This window comes from Chelonoidis abingdonii, chromosome 1, assembly GCF_003597395.2.
Source record: "Chelonoidis abingdonii isolate Lonesome George chromosome 1, CheloAbing_2.0, whole genome shotgun sequence".
Taxonomy (NCBI): domain Eukaryota; kingdom Metazoa; phylum Chordata; order Testudines; family Testudinidae; genus Chelonoidis; species Chelonoidis abingdonii.
The window spans coordinates 5,032,663-5,047,018 of NC_133769.1; the positions used below are offsets into that span (position 1 = coordinate 5,032,663).

General features: G+C 47.7%; 1 protein-coding gene across 1 annotated transcript in view; it reads left to right on the forward strand.

The window, feature by feature from the left end:
* Window positions 1–14,356, forward strand: part of PLXNA4 (plexin A4) — a 677,576-nt gene that overhangs the window by 516,371 nt on the left and 146,849 nt on the right. The window contains exon 10 of the mRNA XM_032805231.2: window positions 6,037–6,237. Coding sequence (XP_032661122.1) covers window positions 6,037–6,237 — 201 coding nt within the window. The remainder of the gene's footprint in view (window positions 1–6,036; window positions 6,238–14,356) is intronic.

Sequence of the window (14,356 nt, forward strand, 5' to 3'; positions counted from 1 at the left end):
AAATCTCTCTCCACCTCTCAGCAAAGTTTTAACAGAAGCTCCTGCAGAGGGGTCATTCACATACTATAGTGGTGAGACCTGTATTAGAAGATAGACAGAAGTCTCATATTGCCAAGGCTTATGGACCAGTGGGATCTAGTGGATATAATGTACTTGGACTTTCAGAAAGACTTTGCGAATGTCCTTCACTAAGGGTTCTTAAGCAAACTAAGCCATCATGGGACAAGAAGGAAGGTCCTCTCATGGATCAGTAAGTGGTTAAAAGATAGGAAATAAAGGGAAGGAATAAACAATCTGTTTTCAGAATGGAGAGAGGTAAATAGTGGGACCTGTGCTGTTTGACATATTCATAAATGTTCCAGAAAAGGGGGTGAACAGTGAGGTTTGCAAAGTTTGTGGACGATACCAAATTACTCAAGATAGTTAAGTCCAAGCTGACTGTTAAGATCTACAAAGGGATCTCACTGAACTGGGTGGCTGGGTGTCAAAATGGCAGATGAAATTCAGTGGTGATAAATGCAAAGTAATGCATCTTGGAAAATATAATCTCAACTAATCATATAAAATTAGAGGCAAATTAGCTGTTACCACTCAAGAAAGCGCTCTTGGAGTCCTTGTGGAGAGTTCTCTGAAAACATCTGCTCAATGTGTAGTGACAGTGAAAAATACTAACAGTGTTAGGAACCATTCGGAAAAGGATAGACTAAAAAACAAAAAATATGCCACAGTATAAATCCATGGCACGCCCACATCTTGAATACTGAGTGCAGTTCTGGTCGCCCCATCTCAAAAAAGATATATTAGAATTGGAAAAGGTGCAGATAAGATAAGCAGAAATGATTAGGAACATGAAATGGAGCAGCTTCCATATGAAGAGAGATTAAAAAGACTGGGACTGTTCAGTTTAGAAAAGAGATGACTATGGGGGGATATGATAGAGGTCTAGAAAATCATGAATGGTGTGGAGAAAGTGAATAGGGACGTGTTATTTATCCCTTCACAGAACAAAAACTGCGAATCATCTGATGAAATTAATAGGCAGCAGGTTTAAAACAAACTTAAACAAGTATTTATTCACACAATGCGCAGTCAACCTGTGGAACTTGTCAGGAGATGTGAAGGCCAAAAGTATAACAGGGATCAAAAAAGGAGTTAGAGACCTTCTTGGAGGATAAGTCCATGAAATGGCTGTTAGCCAAGATGGTCAGAAATGTAACCCCATGTTGTGGGTGTCCCTAAACCTCTGACTCCCAGAAGCTGGGACTGGAAGTTAGGGGATGGATCACTTGAAATTGCTGTTCAGTTCATTCCCTCTGAAGCATCTGGCACTGGCCACTGTTGAAAGATAGGATACTGGGCTGGAGGGACTATTGGTCTGACCCAATATGGCTGTTCTTATATAAGACTTTATTTTTGAAGCTTTAGAGCATACTCAAGGATTTATAAAGAGTGAAAACTAAACTACCATTGACAAAATGAGGAGTCTATTTCATGTTATAGCATCCGTGGTTGTTTTATTCTCTGTTCACTGACCTGCTAACTTGCAAAATTCAGCCATTTGCAGTGGGTGTCTGTGCCAACAGGGCGAATTACAAGCTTTGAGTGTGTGCTTATTAGCTTAATATAAAGAGTTACATGAAATGATAGAATTAAACTACACAAGTTAAATAAATTAACAAGGATCCACTCTGCTATGCATGCCTTGTATAAATGAGATTAGTTTTTTTTTGTTCTCTTGGAATCTGATCCAACTCCCATTGGAGACAGCGGAAAGACTCCCATTAATTACTAATCAGCGATAGTGGGATCAGGCCCTTACATGCTTCAGTCATTCAGGATGGGTCTGTTATGGTTTCCGTACACACAGAGCAAGAGTTGCTTTTCCAGCCTATTTCAGATTAAGGAAAACAACAAAGGAAGAAGAAATGTATTGTCCATGGCAGTGTACATTTCACTCTCTTGAATCCCCCTGCCGCTAGCAGGCAGTCTTCTTACCTTTAAAGATACAGTTCTGAGCAAACATCCATAACTAATTACCGCAGAGTATCTTTGGGATTAGGGTTATTAGCTAGTTCCTCCTGACACTTCGTACGAAGTAAGTGTTGGATGTAGATTCGAACCCGGGGCCAGAACTGAGCGCCCTGGCTTTGTACTGTACATCATCCAAAGAAATTGCCTTTTTAAATTTCAATTAGAAAGAACATTAGGTCAATCAGATAAAGCCGCATTGTGAGAATTTCCTCTTTATGGCACTCGCCTCTCCTATTATCTATAATGAACTTTCTAACAGAGCCGCAAACCTTTTTATATGCAAACAAGTCCTTTATTGGGGCTGCTGCAACCACCGCTTGTTAATGAACTCGAAACAAGTGTTATTAGAAAGATTACGGTGTTTGTGGGGAGCGGTTGATGGTGGCAGCGGCCGTGGTGGCAGGATACGGAGGACAGGGATAAAGGGAAACAAGAAAATTCAGTCTTTGGGGCTTGGAGTGACTCCCAGGTAATGTCTTCCCCCCCGCAACCTCCCACCTGGTTCTTAAGTCTTTATATTTGATGTATGTCAAGAGAATCCCCTGCCCCAGCGATAGATAGGGTTTGCCCACCTTTCTGCCCCAAGGATCTGCTGTGTAAATGTGTCCCCACTTGCAACCCTGTAGCTGGAGGCAGAAGCCATCACTGGGTTGGGTTTCTGGGCGGTGTGGGAGCAGGGGGTGATTTTGGGATGTGTTCTATGGGAAGCTTCGCCACTGTTGACTCCTGGCTGGAGTGCCGAGCCCCTACTGAGGCAGAGACAAAACCGGGGCTTTCAGTCGCCTTTGGAAGCAGGTACTCTGTACAATGAAAGCCAAGCAGCATGGCTAGCGATCAAATTGGAAGTGATGCAGAGCGTGCCTGGTGCCTGGCTTCCTTACAGAGTTTAAATTCGGACACCAAGTTCACTGATGTGATTGCTGAGTGGGCACCTGCTTTCAAGCAAACCTGGGGCCTGCTGAGGGAATTTGCATTGAGACCAGGAGAACTGCACAGGGCTGAATGATTCTCACCAGAAACATGGTGGCCTCATGGATTCTGGTGGCATTTCTATTTGAGATTTTGGATTTGTAACTCTAGTGAACCCCAGGCAGATCCAAATGAACAGATATCTTCATCCCTGAGTCTCTGCAAAACTGAGCCATGACTGGGGCCCACTCACTCTGGGAGCCTCCCCAATTCCATTCCACTTGCCCCACAACTATCTGCCTTTCTGTTAATCTCTATAACATTGGGCTGTACTCTGCCTCACTTCCACTGAGTTGCAGTTTAACCCTTGGGCCAGGCCTGAGGTGAGGTGCTACCTGCTTCGGAGGCTCTGGTGAGGGTGGTGTGGAGCCATAATACTGAGAAAATCTTTTTCTGGTTGGCAAAGGTAACAGTATAGCCCCTTAGTGCTGCCAGAGTGGCCTTTTGTTCAAGGCTGGGCTGGATGCATTCCTGTCAGGGATGCCTAGGGGAAGTTGTCCCAGCCCTGCCACAGTGCTAAGTGCATTCAAGCCCATATAGAACTCAGCCTTGGCAAAGCCTCATTGATGGCAAAGTGGCTGTTCCCTTGTTGAGAATCCATTACTCTTAACAGTGCCATTGTCCTGGGGATGAATGGTTATGAAAACCAACACCCCAATAAAAGAAAACGGTTCTCTTGATCCCAAAGGATCAAGCCCCAGACCCAGGTCAATATGTTTATTAGAGAATATTTAAATAAGGATGATACACAGAGTTTGGCATGTCAGTCATTAGTCATCGGGGGCAACACACAGAGTATGGGGGGACGCTGGTATTTGGTTATGGGTTAGCATATAGTACATACAGTCTGTAATGTCCCCAATGCGGGGTGTACGGTGGGTGGGGTCAACAAGTATGTTGGGAGCAGTGAGGGTACATACATCAGATCTTACCCCACCAAATCACACTGTTGCCAATCCTTTAGAATCTAAATCTAAAGGTTTTATTCGTAAAAGGAAAAGGTAGAGATGAGAGCTAGAATTGGATAAATGGAGTCGATTACATACAGCAATGGCAAAGATCTTAGTCCAGGTTTGTAGCAGTGATGGAGTAAACTGCAGGTTCAAATCAAGTCTCTGGAGTACATTCCAGGGTCTAGTCCTTTGTCCGAGCTTCTGTTTGTAGCAAAGTCCTCCAGAGGTAAGAAGCAGGATTGAGAGACCCGATGGAGACGAGGCATCAGCCTTTTATAGACTTTTCCAGGTGTAACAACCTCTTTTGTTCTTACTGTGGAAATTACAGCAAAATGGAGTCTGGAGTCACATGGGCAAGTCCCTGCATACTTTGCTGAGTTACAAGGCGGATCTGCCTTCTCTCAGTGGGTCAGTTGTGTAGCTGATGGTCCTTAATGGGCCATCATGCAGGCTAGTCAGAGCTAACACCAACTTGTCTGGTGAGTTTAAAATTTAAAATACAGACAGTATAGAGCCATTACAATTTAAAATACAGACAGTATAGAGCCATTACTCATAACTTCAATTATAAGGTGATATCTACATATAGACACCATAATTGTAACCAGCCACCCATAATCTGGTTTTATACACCTTATATGACCCCCTTTGCACAATATTTGGTGCCAGATTATATCCATAACGTCACACCCCTGTAGAGAATCAGCTCACACTGCAGCGTGACCATTGATGTCCCTCATCGTTCTGTTCCTAGCTGGTATAAGTGCCAATGTTACATGTCGAATCCATTTCTGCATCTTCCTTAGATATTTGCCTCCGTAAGGTACTCCCAGCACCTGCAGGAACAAGTTCCCAGACTCTCTCAAGCCATAAATCCCACTCTCAAGCCTTCCAGTTTCCTCCCCACTCCTACATCAGTCATTCTAAACCTCCCCTTCCCACGCCCCTACATGCAACCTACGCAATAGCTTAGGGACATACGTGGTTCACCTGCATTTGCCCGTATAAATTATAAAGATTGTATTCTCAGGTGCTTTTTGTGTGAACAAGCAAGACAAAGTGAACCAGATTGCACGGTGTGCTTGATGTAGCAGACTCTGCCCTATGGTGCTCTGATCCGGGCAGGGGGTGTGAAGGATTGGGGGCAGTGCAGTGAGAGATCCCTGATGATAATCTTTCAGGCCTTGTCTGCACACAGAAGTTGTTAACTAAAAGTGTGACGTTAAACAGCTGTAGATAACTGGCCTAACTTTGTATGGGGACACTCTGCGTGGGTGTTAAGCCTGGCTTGCTTTGGTTTAGCTGGTGAGGCTAAGGTTTAAACTCAGGTAAAGTGCCCACCGGCAGAGTTGCGCTGGATTAGCTAAATCAGTTTAATTGCACACTGTTAATTCCTTGTGTGTGCGTAGAGCAAGTCTTATGCTCACAGAGCCCATTTGATCCAAACTGCCTTCCCAGTGCCCCCAAAGAATCTACGAGGGTTATATTCCTTCCCTCTCTGAAAGGCAGGGGCAGCCCATCTGTTGGGGGCTGCTCTACTTGACTAGCTCAGGACAGAGCCTCCTAGATGGTCCCGAGCCATCAGATTCCCTTTCAGTGCTGAACTTTCCCAACATTTCAGGATATTTGGATCCAGGGTTTTGATTCGTCCATTATTCGTCCCTCCCCTTGTAGTAGGTGAAGCCTGAACCCCCAATCTCAACACCTCCAAATTTAAGGCACTTACATTCTGTGGCGTGATCCCATGTCTAGCTGGAACTTGCTTTTCTACTGAGTGTTCATTGGCTAGTGAGGTTGGTGGTGCTTTGTGCCTTCACCCAGCCTTTCTCTTTCAGTGCCTTGGCAGTGGAGCAGTGCTCAGTCCCAGTGGAGAGGGACTCTTTATAGAAGTTTCCCACCAGCTGATTAAGGCACAGGCACTGAGGAGTTCCATATAGAGCTTCTTCCAGTCCTCATAGGCCAAGCCTGTAATGTGTGGGGGAGTGAGGGGGAATTGGGAGGTATATGTAGAGCACAGGAGGACTCAGTCTGGGGCATGGACCTCCTACTAACTGGCTTGGCATGTTTTCTCCTCTCCCCCCAGGACTGTCCTCAGTTGCTCCAGGCAGACAAGATCCTGGTGCCGGTGGAAGTGATCAAGCCAATCACCCTGAAAGCCAAGAACCTGCCACAGCCGCAGTCGGGGCAGCGGGGCTATGAGTGTATCCTGAATATCCAGGGCAACGAGCAGCGGGTCCCCGCCCTGAGGTTTAACAGCTCCAGCGTGCAGTGCCAGAACACCTCGGTGAGGGAGTCCCGCAGGCGGGCCCTTTGCAGTGGGGTGGGGATGGGCAAGGGGAAGGAGCCCCACAGTATTGGCCTGGTGGGAACTCTGAAGTAAGGTGACAAATTCCTAGTTTCCATCTGTGTTTACTGCAGGGAACAAGCTGCCCTGAGATCAGCCCCACATGTACCACTGCGGATGGGCCCCTCACTGACACCACAGTGTGCGCCTCACCCTTGTTCCCAGGAATGGGAGCCACGTTTCACAGCTCCCTGGGCCTGGCTGGAGATCGTGGGGACGTGAGGGAAGTGCTGCCTAACACCTGTGAGGAAGCTGCTCAGGCTGTCCTCGCACAACTGCTATTGCACTTCGACCCAGGGCTGAAGCCCCCACTGCCAGTCCAGCTCTGAGCTTCCCGCACAGCCCTGCCCGTGCACCTCAGTCCAGTCATTAGGACCTTAGCCTAAGCCTTAAGAGACCTGGGTTCAGTTCTCTGTTCTGCCAGAGGCTTCCTGTGTGGCCCAGGGCAAGTCACTTAGGCCCAGATTCCCAATGTTAGTTAGGCTCCTATCTCCCATTGATTTCAATGGTCCCTGACTCCCTTTCTGAAGCCCACCCTCTCTACTTCAGTTCCCCCTCTGTAACAGCGGGCTAATAGCACCTCTCTGCTCCCCTGCCGGGTGTGAGGTGGAATCCATTAAAGGTTGTGAGGTGTTTGGAGATCTAGCGATGAAAAGTGCTACATCCAAGCTAGGTTTTATGACTAGATCCGCTGCTTTTAGCATCCTGTGCATCACACACAGCTAATTCCAGCGCTTCAATCCTGTCATTCTGCTCCTCTTGGCATTACAGTGCTGGGTGCTGCACGCGACTCTGCCAGTGCACTTCAATCTTGATTTGCAGTGCCCCTTGCTGTAGCAATGTTGGAGTGCCATCCACTGCTCAGCTCTCATGCAGCCGCCACTGTGGTTCCAGTCCTAACCTACCACATTTTCCAGCCCCTCCCATTTCACCACAATACCAAGTTATTACCCTAGTGTTATAATCCAGAGCACTTCTGCAGTATCTTCTATGCAATGATGTCAAAGAGCTTTATAGACATTAGTTAATTGAACCTCACAACCCCTTATTAGGGAGGGATCATCATCTCCAGTTTACAAATGGGGAAACTGAGGCACAGACAGCTGACGGGCCTTGCCCAAGGTCACCCAGCAGGTGAACGGCAGTGCCAAGACTTGAACTCAGTCCTAACTCCTAGACCCCAACTTCACTAGTCATGAGCACCCTGACATGCGCAGTTTGTCCTGCAGGAGAAGCCAAATAGATGAAGCATTTGTTCAGAAGGGCCATCAATTGGAAGCCAAAGCAGCAGCTGTAAAGGGAGCATATTTCACACAATAATGGGAAGAATCAAGGTTAACACAGTCAGTGCCACTGTGATGGGGCCAAATGAGAACCCAGATAGACGGGCAGACAAAGAACAGGGAGTGTTAAAGGGCCCAGAGCTAGAAGTGGTGTGTGACTCACTGTGTGACTTTGGGCACGTCACTTTGCCTCTTTGTGCTAAATTTCCTCCCTGTGTGACCCAGGATTACTAACTCTGCCCAGCCTCACAGGGCGGATCTGAGGATCATGGGAGGAAAACCCGTCTTAAGAGCCAAAGGTGGTTTCTTACTGAAGCTGGTTTTCCAGCAGTGTATGTGAGTGTGGAAGGGTCTTTCAAGGCAGGCGGTTGCCCAGGCAGGGCAATTTCATGTATAGATTTTGCTGTATTTTTGTTATTTGATGATTTATTACTCAAAGGCCTAATTACAGGCATCAGCCACTTCCCCCCAGCTCCAGCGCTCAAACTCAGGCAGTATTCTGTTGCATTAAACAGCATGTTGAAGGTTATAGGCCGCTAACCGCATTTTATGATCAGTTACAAATGAGCATTTCCCCATCAAAGCCCCTGTTTGTCCCCCTGCTTCCATTACTGGGGAGCACTTGAGGTCAGGATTTTGCAGAAATTTGTGGTTTGAAAAATGAAGAGCCCATTAAACACCTTCCATTTCCTTTCAAGTGAGTGAAAGACGGAAGTTAAGAAGAATAGTAGAGGGATCTGCTAAGGTCTTTATAGCAGGCCATAAAGCTGTAGTGGGGAGAGAAAGCAGCCAGCCAGTCTACCTCGTGAATTCCCAGGGACACTATTAGATGGTTCAGTGTCAGTCTGGATATAGTGAATCCGGTGCTGGATTGGCAGCCCCAGAGATGAAGGTCAGGATTTTCAAATGTGCCCAGTGACTTAGAGTCTCTCCATTTTAGGGGGGCCCAGCTTGAGTTACCTTACATGGCCATGGGGAGCAGCAGGGCATGCTTCCCCCATATGCCCCTCTCAAAGTGTCTGCAGCGACCCCTCTCCAGGTGAAAATGACATTTCATCTGCACGACCCTTTCAGGCTTTGGCTTCCTTGCTGGGACTGCCACGAGGGTCCCCCTGGGTGTCCCTTGTGCTGATGGGTTTTGTTACTTAGCCATCAGTCCCTGGGAACTGAGCTCTTCAGGGCAGGGAGTGGATCTGCCTGTGCTAGTGCTGCCGGATTCTCCATTCCAGCCGAGCTGGTCTGAACACAGGAGCAAAGGAGGTGGTTTTAGTCCACCCTTGTGCCTCCTAGATTCTGTTGGTCCGAGGCATAAGCTAGAGCAGCCCCAGGGATTGAGCTAACTTGCACTCTGCTACAACAATTCCTCTACAGGCTATGGCAGCTGTCCCAAACTGCTAGGGTGCAGCATGATTTAGCCAACCCCCTCATTTCCCCCAATAAGCCCTGTCCTTACCCAGCCCCACTAGCTCTTCAACACAAAAAAAGAAATGCCAGGCCCAATTTCTGATCTTAGTTAAGCTGGTAAATTGGGAGTAACTCTTCTGAAGTCACGGGAGCTGCTTAGGATTTACACTGGAGTAGCTGAGATCAGAATTGGGCCCTTCCCCTACTGGCCTTGTGGAGTTACTCTGGATTTACACTGGGGTAGCTGAGATCAGAATAAGGCCCTCATGTTTTAAATAGTTACAACTTCAATTAAGAAATGTCCTGAGGCCACTGGGAGGGGATCAGCCTCTCTGAGTGGCCATGAGTGATGCTGTACGCACCTCTGGCTCTGGAAGGCTGAGTCCAGCTCTGCCTTGTCTTCTGGCCTTCGTGGCAATATTTCATTTAATAACTGCAATAAGTCACACCAGGCAGTGCATTTCAGAGCAATTATTGGTCTTGTCAGGTGGTTTGAGCATCTCAGCCTGGCCCTCGTGCTCCATCACATCACCCAAGGCATGCAATTATCACCCAGACAGACCCTGCCTGCCATTACATATTGCACTACTTATTCTGTGTGCTGCAGCCAGGCTGGCCCAAGAGTGAGGGGATGAAAGCAGAGAACGTTTAGGAGGAGTGTTGGAAAAAAAAAACCTATCAGGAAGAATGGCTGTAATGGTGAGATCTGTTAGCACGCAGAACAGTCTCCCCTGTGGGAAGCAGTGGGAGCCCCGCCGCTTGCGGTCATTTGAAGCTGGACTGGCCAAAGCTCTCAGCAAGCATCATGCACAGGCAGCTGGCTGGTGTGTGAGAGATGGACTAGGGGACCAGGAAGGTCTTTGCCATCACTAACTCCTGTGATCTGTGTACACACGCCTATTCGGTTTGATCTTCTGCCCCTGGCTGGCCCCACCACTCGCAAGCTGCATGGACTGATCCTTGGCCGTTAATTCCTTGCCAGTGCTGCATCTTATTCTCCGTCGTACCCTTGCACACGTGAGCCTCAGCGCTGTGTGCCTGAGACCCCTGTGTAGCTCCACACCAAGTGAGGATGAGCTGCCTTGCAGCTTATTGCACTTGAGTTTACTGAGCTCAGGAGTGTTTGATGGATGGCACAGAGAGAGAGTGGGAAACATTGTGATCCTGTTTGTAGGAGACATTAGAACTGCTCTCTTATGTGTAAATCAAAGATGGGCAGAGGGTTGGGCACTCACACATATCTTAATTCAGAATTAATAATTCTTATTTGTGTATATTAAAGTAGCACCTAGAAGGCCCAGCGGAGATCAGTACCCCCCTGTGCTAGATGCTGGGATCTACCTAGACCAGACACATCGAGGTGGGAGAACAGAAGGGTTACTATCCCTGATTGATAGGTGGGGAACTGAGGCAAAGACAGGCTAAATGGCTTGCTCAAGGTCACACAGGGAGTCTGTGGCAAAGCCAGACACAGGTTTCTGGAATCTCAGCCCAGAGTCTTCGCCACAAGAACACCCTCCCTCTCTCTTACTATACTAAGGGGACACAAGAGCAAGTACTAAATCACAATGCAGTGCAGTCTCCCTGGGGATGTTTCCCACTCCCTGTGAAGGCCAAGCCTTGGGTGGAGAGGTGATGAAACACTTTGGCCTCATGGCATTGCCCTAGGTGTGCTGGTCTGAGGCTGGCCACAAATGGGATTTGTCCTGTGATCTTGACCTTTGACCTTTCTTCACACAAGCCGGGTGTTTGGTTCTCTAACTGCTCGTGCCTGACTCTATGGAAATACGCAGTCTCATAGGCCTGCTAGACTGATGTTGGGTTTTTAATTAAGGGTACTTGTGGTAATAAAATCCCCACAGAATCTATCGAGGTTTCATAGCTCCAGGCTCAGTCTAGGTTTACACAGAAATGTGTAAAGCAGTCATGGAAACCAGATGTTAAATCAAGACGAGTGACATATGGACCCTGTTAAAGATCCATTTGTGCTCCGTTCCCCGCCCCCCATATACACACCTCCCCACGCTGCAGCTCATGAAAATGTCATAATGCCACTATATAAATCCATGATATGCCCACACCTTGACTGCAGCATGGAGTTCTGCTCGCCTCATCTCAAAGGAAGATGTGTTAGAACTAGAAAAGACAAAGAAGGGAAACAAAAATAATTAAGGGTGTGGAACAGCTTCCCTCTGAGGAGAGATTAAAAAGACTGGGACTGTTCAGCTTAAAAAAGAGAGGATGAAGGCGGGATAGGCTAGAGGTCCTTAAAATCACAGCTGGTGTGGAGAAAGGGAACAAGGAAGCGTTATTTACCCCTTCACATAACACTGGAATCAGGAGTCACTCAATGAAATGAATAGGCAGCAGGTTTAAAACAAACAAAAGGAAGTATTTCTTCACTCAACATACAATCAGCCTGCATTGCTGGGGATGTTGTGAAGGCTAAAAGTACAAGTGGGTTCAAAAAAGAGTGAGAGAAGTTCATGGAGGACAGGTCCGTCAATGGCTATTAGATGAGATGGTCAGGGACGCAACCTCATGCTCTGAGTGTCCCTAAACCTCTGACTGCCAGAAGCTGGGACTGAATGGCGGGGCTCGATCTCTTGATAAATTGCTGTGTTCTGTTCATTTTCTCTGAAGCACCTGGCACTTGCCACTGTCGGAACACAAGATCCTGGGCTAGATGGACCATTGGTCTGACCCAGTATTACCGTTCTTATCTTCTGCATTTGGTGACTCACTCACTCATGCCCGTCACCCCAATCGGGGTATGGGCCGCCAACAACAGATCTCCAGAGTCCTCTATCCTGGGCCATTCGCTCTAGCTGGTTCCAGGTATAGCCCATTTTTTTGCTATCAGCCTGAAGGTCGCGTCGCCAGGTGTTTCTTGGACGGCCTCTTTTCTGCTTGCCTTGAGGGTTCCACCGCAGTGCCTGTCTGGTGATATTAGTTGGCTGCTTGCATAGTGTATGTCCTATCCAACCCCACCTTCTCCTTCTTATTTCTTCCTCTGCTGGGAGTTGACAGGTCCTCTCCAAGAGGTGGATGTTACTGATGGTGTCTGGCCAGCGGATCTGGAGAACAACATCCATCTTAATCTTCTTCATTTTAGTTCTGAAGGATGTTGTGATGATCCTGGGACCATGTGCCTCCCAACCAATCAGTGCTCTCTGTGCCTGCTTGGACAACATGAAGCCTACTCCCTGTGTGTGGGGTGCGTCGCTCTCTTCATGTCCTGAATATAGCAACAGTTCTCCTGTCAACAGTCGTCTCTGTTCAGCTTGTGTCCATCTTGTTTCACTAATGCCTAATAGGGTCAGGTTGTTGCTCCTCATCTCTGCTGCAACCTGCGCCGTCTTTCCTGACTCGTACATGGTCCTCACATTCCATGTGCCTATGGTAATCCTCCTGGTTGCAAGAAGGGTAATCAGCTTAGTGGCTTCCTCGCGGCTTTCACGACCCAGTGTCATGCATCTTCGAGTTGAAGACCCTTCTTTTTCCAGGGTAAAAGTCTCTGTTGTCTCTATTGTTGGCGTTTCTATAGCAGGTTGATTTTTTTATGGGGTGGAGTTGCTAGCCCCACGCCCAACCCTCCTCCTTTATCCTGACTTGGGACAGGCAGATGGCCCCAAAGGACCTCTCTGGTGGAGTTGCATTTGGTGAACTACATAAAAACTTTGGCTTGTGGCGCACTCTTTCCTAGCTGCAAATGTTGGAGCATTTTTTCCGATTGCATTTCAATGACAGAGGCAGTGGAGGCTAATGAATAGTGTCTGGGGGTGGGAGGCAGGAACACCAGTGTCTCATCCCATCTCTGCCACTGCTTGTGTGTGTAACGTTGGGCAAGTTTCTTCACTTTGGTTTCCCCATCTAGAAAATGAGAGGGGCTTTGTGGATTAAACAGTTAACGTTTGTAAAGTTCTGTTACGTAGCGATAGACTTGATTTTACTGTTCTACTCCCAGCCTCTCTCTAGACGCAGCAATAATCAGAGAGTTTAACCATCCCTGCATCAAACAGCCATTCTGCGTAGAGTGCCTTGTGGCGTAAGGATTTAAGCTATTTAGAGGGACTGTGGCCAGAAGCTGTTTGGTATATATCACAGGGCTGCTCTCTATCTGTGAATATGTAAACAGTAGATAAAGAGCCAATAGCTGTCACTCCAGAATATATATATATATATAGTTTCTGGAATTTGTAGGATTGATCAAACTTCTTATGCTCTGTAAATGGCTTCCTCAGGCAGCCCTTCATCAGCTCGTGAGCACTGAGCTACATCTGTGAAAGGGCAGCCTGTCTTTTGCAGGTGCAATTTGAGCCTCTACAATTTGTGCTTCTTATTCTGCACACACATTCGACCTGTGGTTGTGACTCTGGTTGTTAGAGGTGGAAGGGCTGAGATTTGCATTCACGGTTAATTTTTGCCAGCCCCCACAGTTACCGATATCTATTTTACAGGGGCAAATTGTCCCTGGCAAATGGAAGATTAACAGACTGAGTGGGCTGTGAGCAAACTCCAAAGCCTGCCACTGAGAATGCACTGAATATACCAATGCGGTGTCTGGGGTGTCCTAGCTGGAACTGCACCATCAGTCTCATGCAAAATAGGGCTCAAGTGGGACATAAGTGGTGCCCGGGCCTAATACTGAGCCTCTGTGTGCAAAGAAAGAGGTAGTATCTGAGCTAGCCAGAGCCAAACCATTGTCAAAGAGAGGCAGCACTTGGAATGCACCTGGGAATTAACTGGAGGGCAGTGCAGCCTCTGGTGTGTGGGTGTAACATGTTCCCTGAGTGCAGCAGAGCCACGTGGGCAGGCAGTAGCACTGTACACCTGCTGCGCTCTCTGAGTGCCGACGAAGCGGGCAGAGCCGTGATAGTGTCTGGAGGCGAGAGAGGCCTGGGAAATGGCTGGGAACCCTGACTGTGCTAACTCTGATTCTGTCAGGCACTTACCTGCAGCTAATATGACCCCTTTGTATTGGCCCACCAGATTGCTTCCAACAAACTTCTGGGCCTACAAGGGGCAGAGGACAGTCTCCATGAGCCCTTTGGGGTCAGTTCTGCTCCGTGTGTGCAGCAGCACGCATGAATGTCAACAGGAGTCACCTGTGCATAGCCAGGGAAGGATAAACCTTGTGTAATACCCTGGGGAAAGCTGCACTAAGCTGTATACAGACACAAACCCTGATGCTCTGAGTTTTCCAAACCACAGGAAACTTGCCTCTCCACCACAGATCCCAGAGACTGAGAGGCCGTTCTCTCTAGCCGCCAACATACTCAATGCACGTTCTTAGGGCCAATGGATGGACTCCTAGTGACTCCAGTGAGCTTTAGACTGGGGCCTCAATACTCCGAGTCAAACCAGGAAAG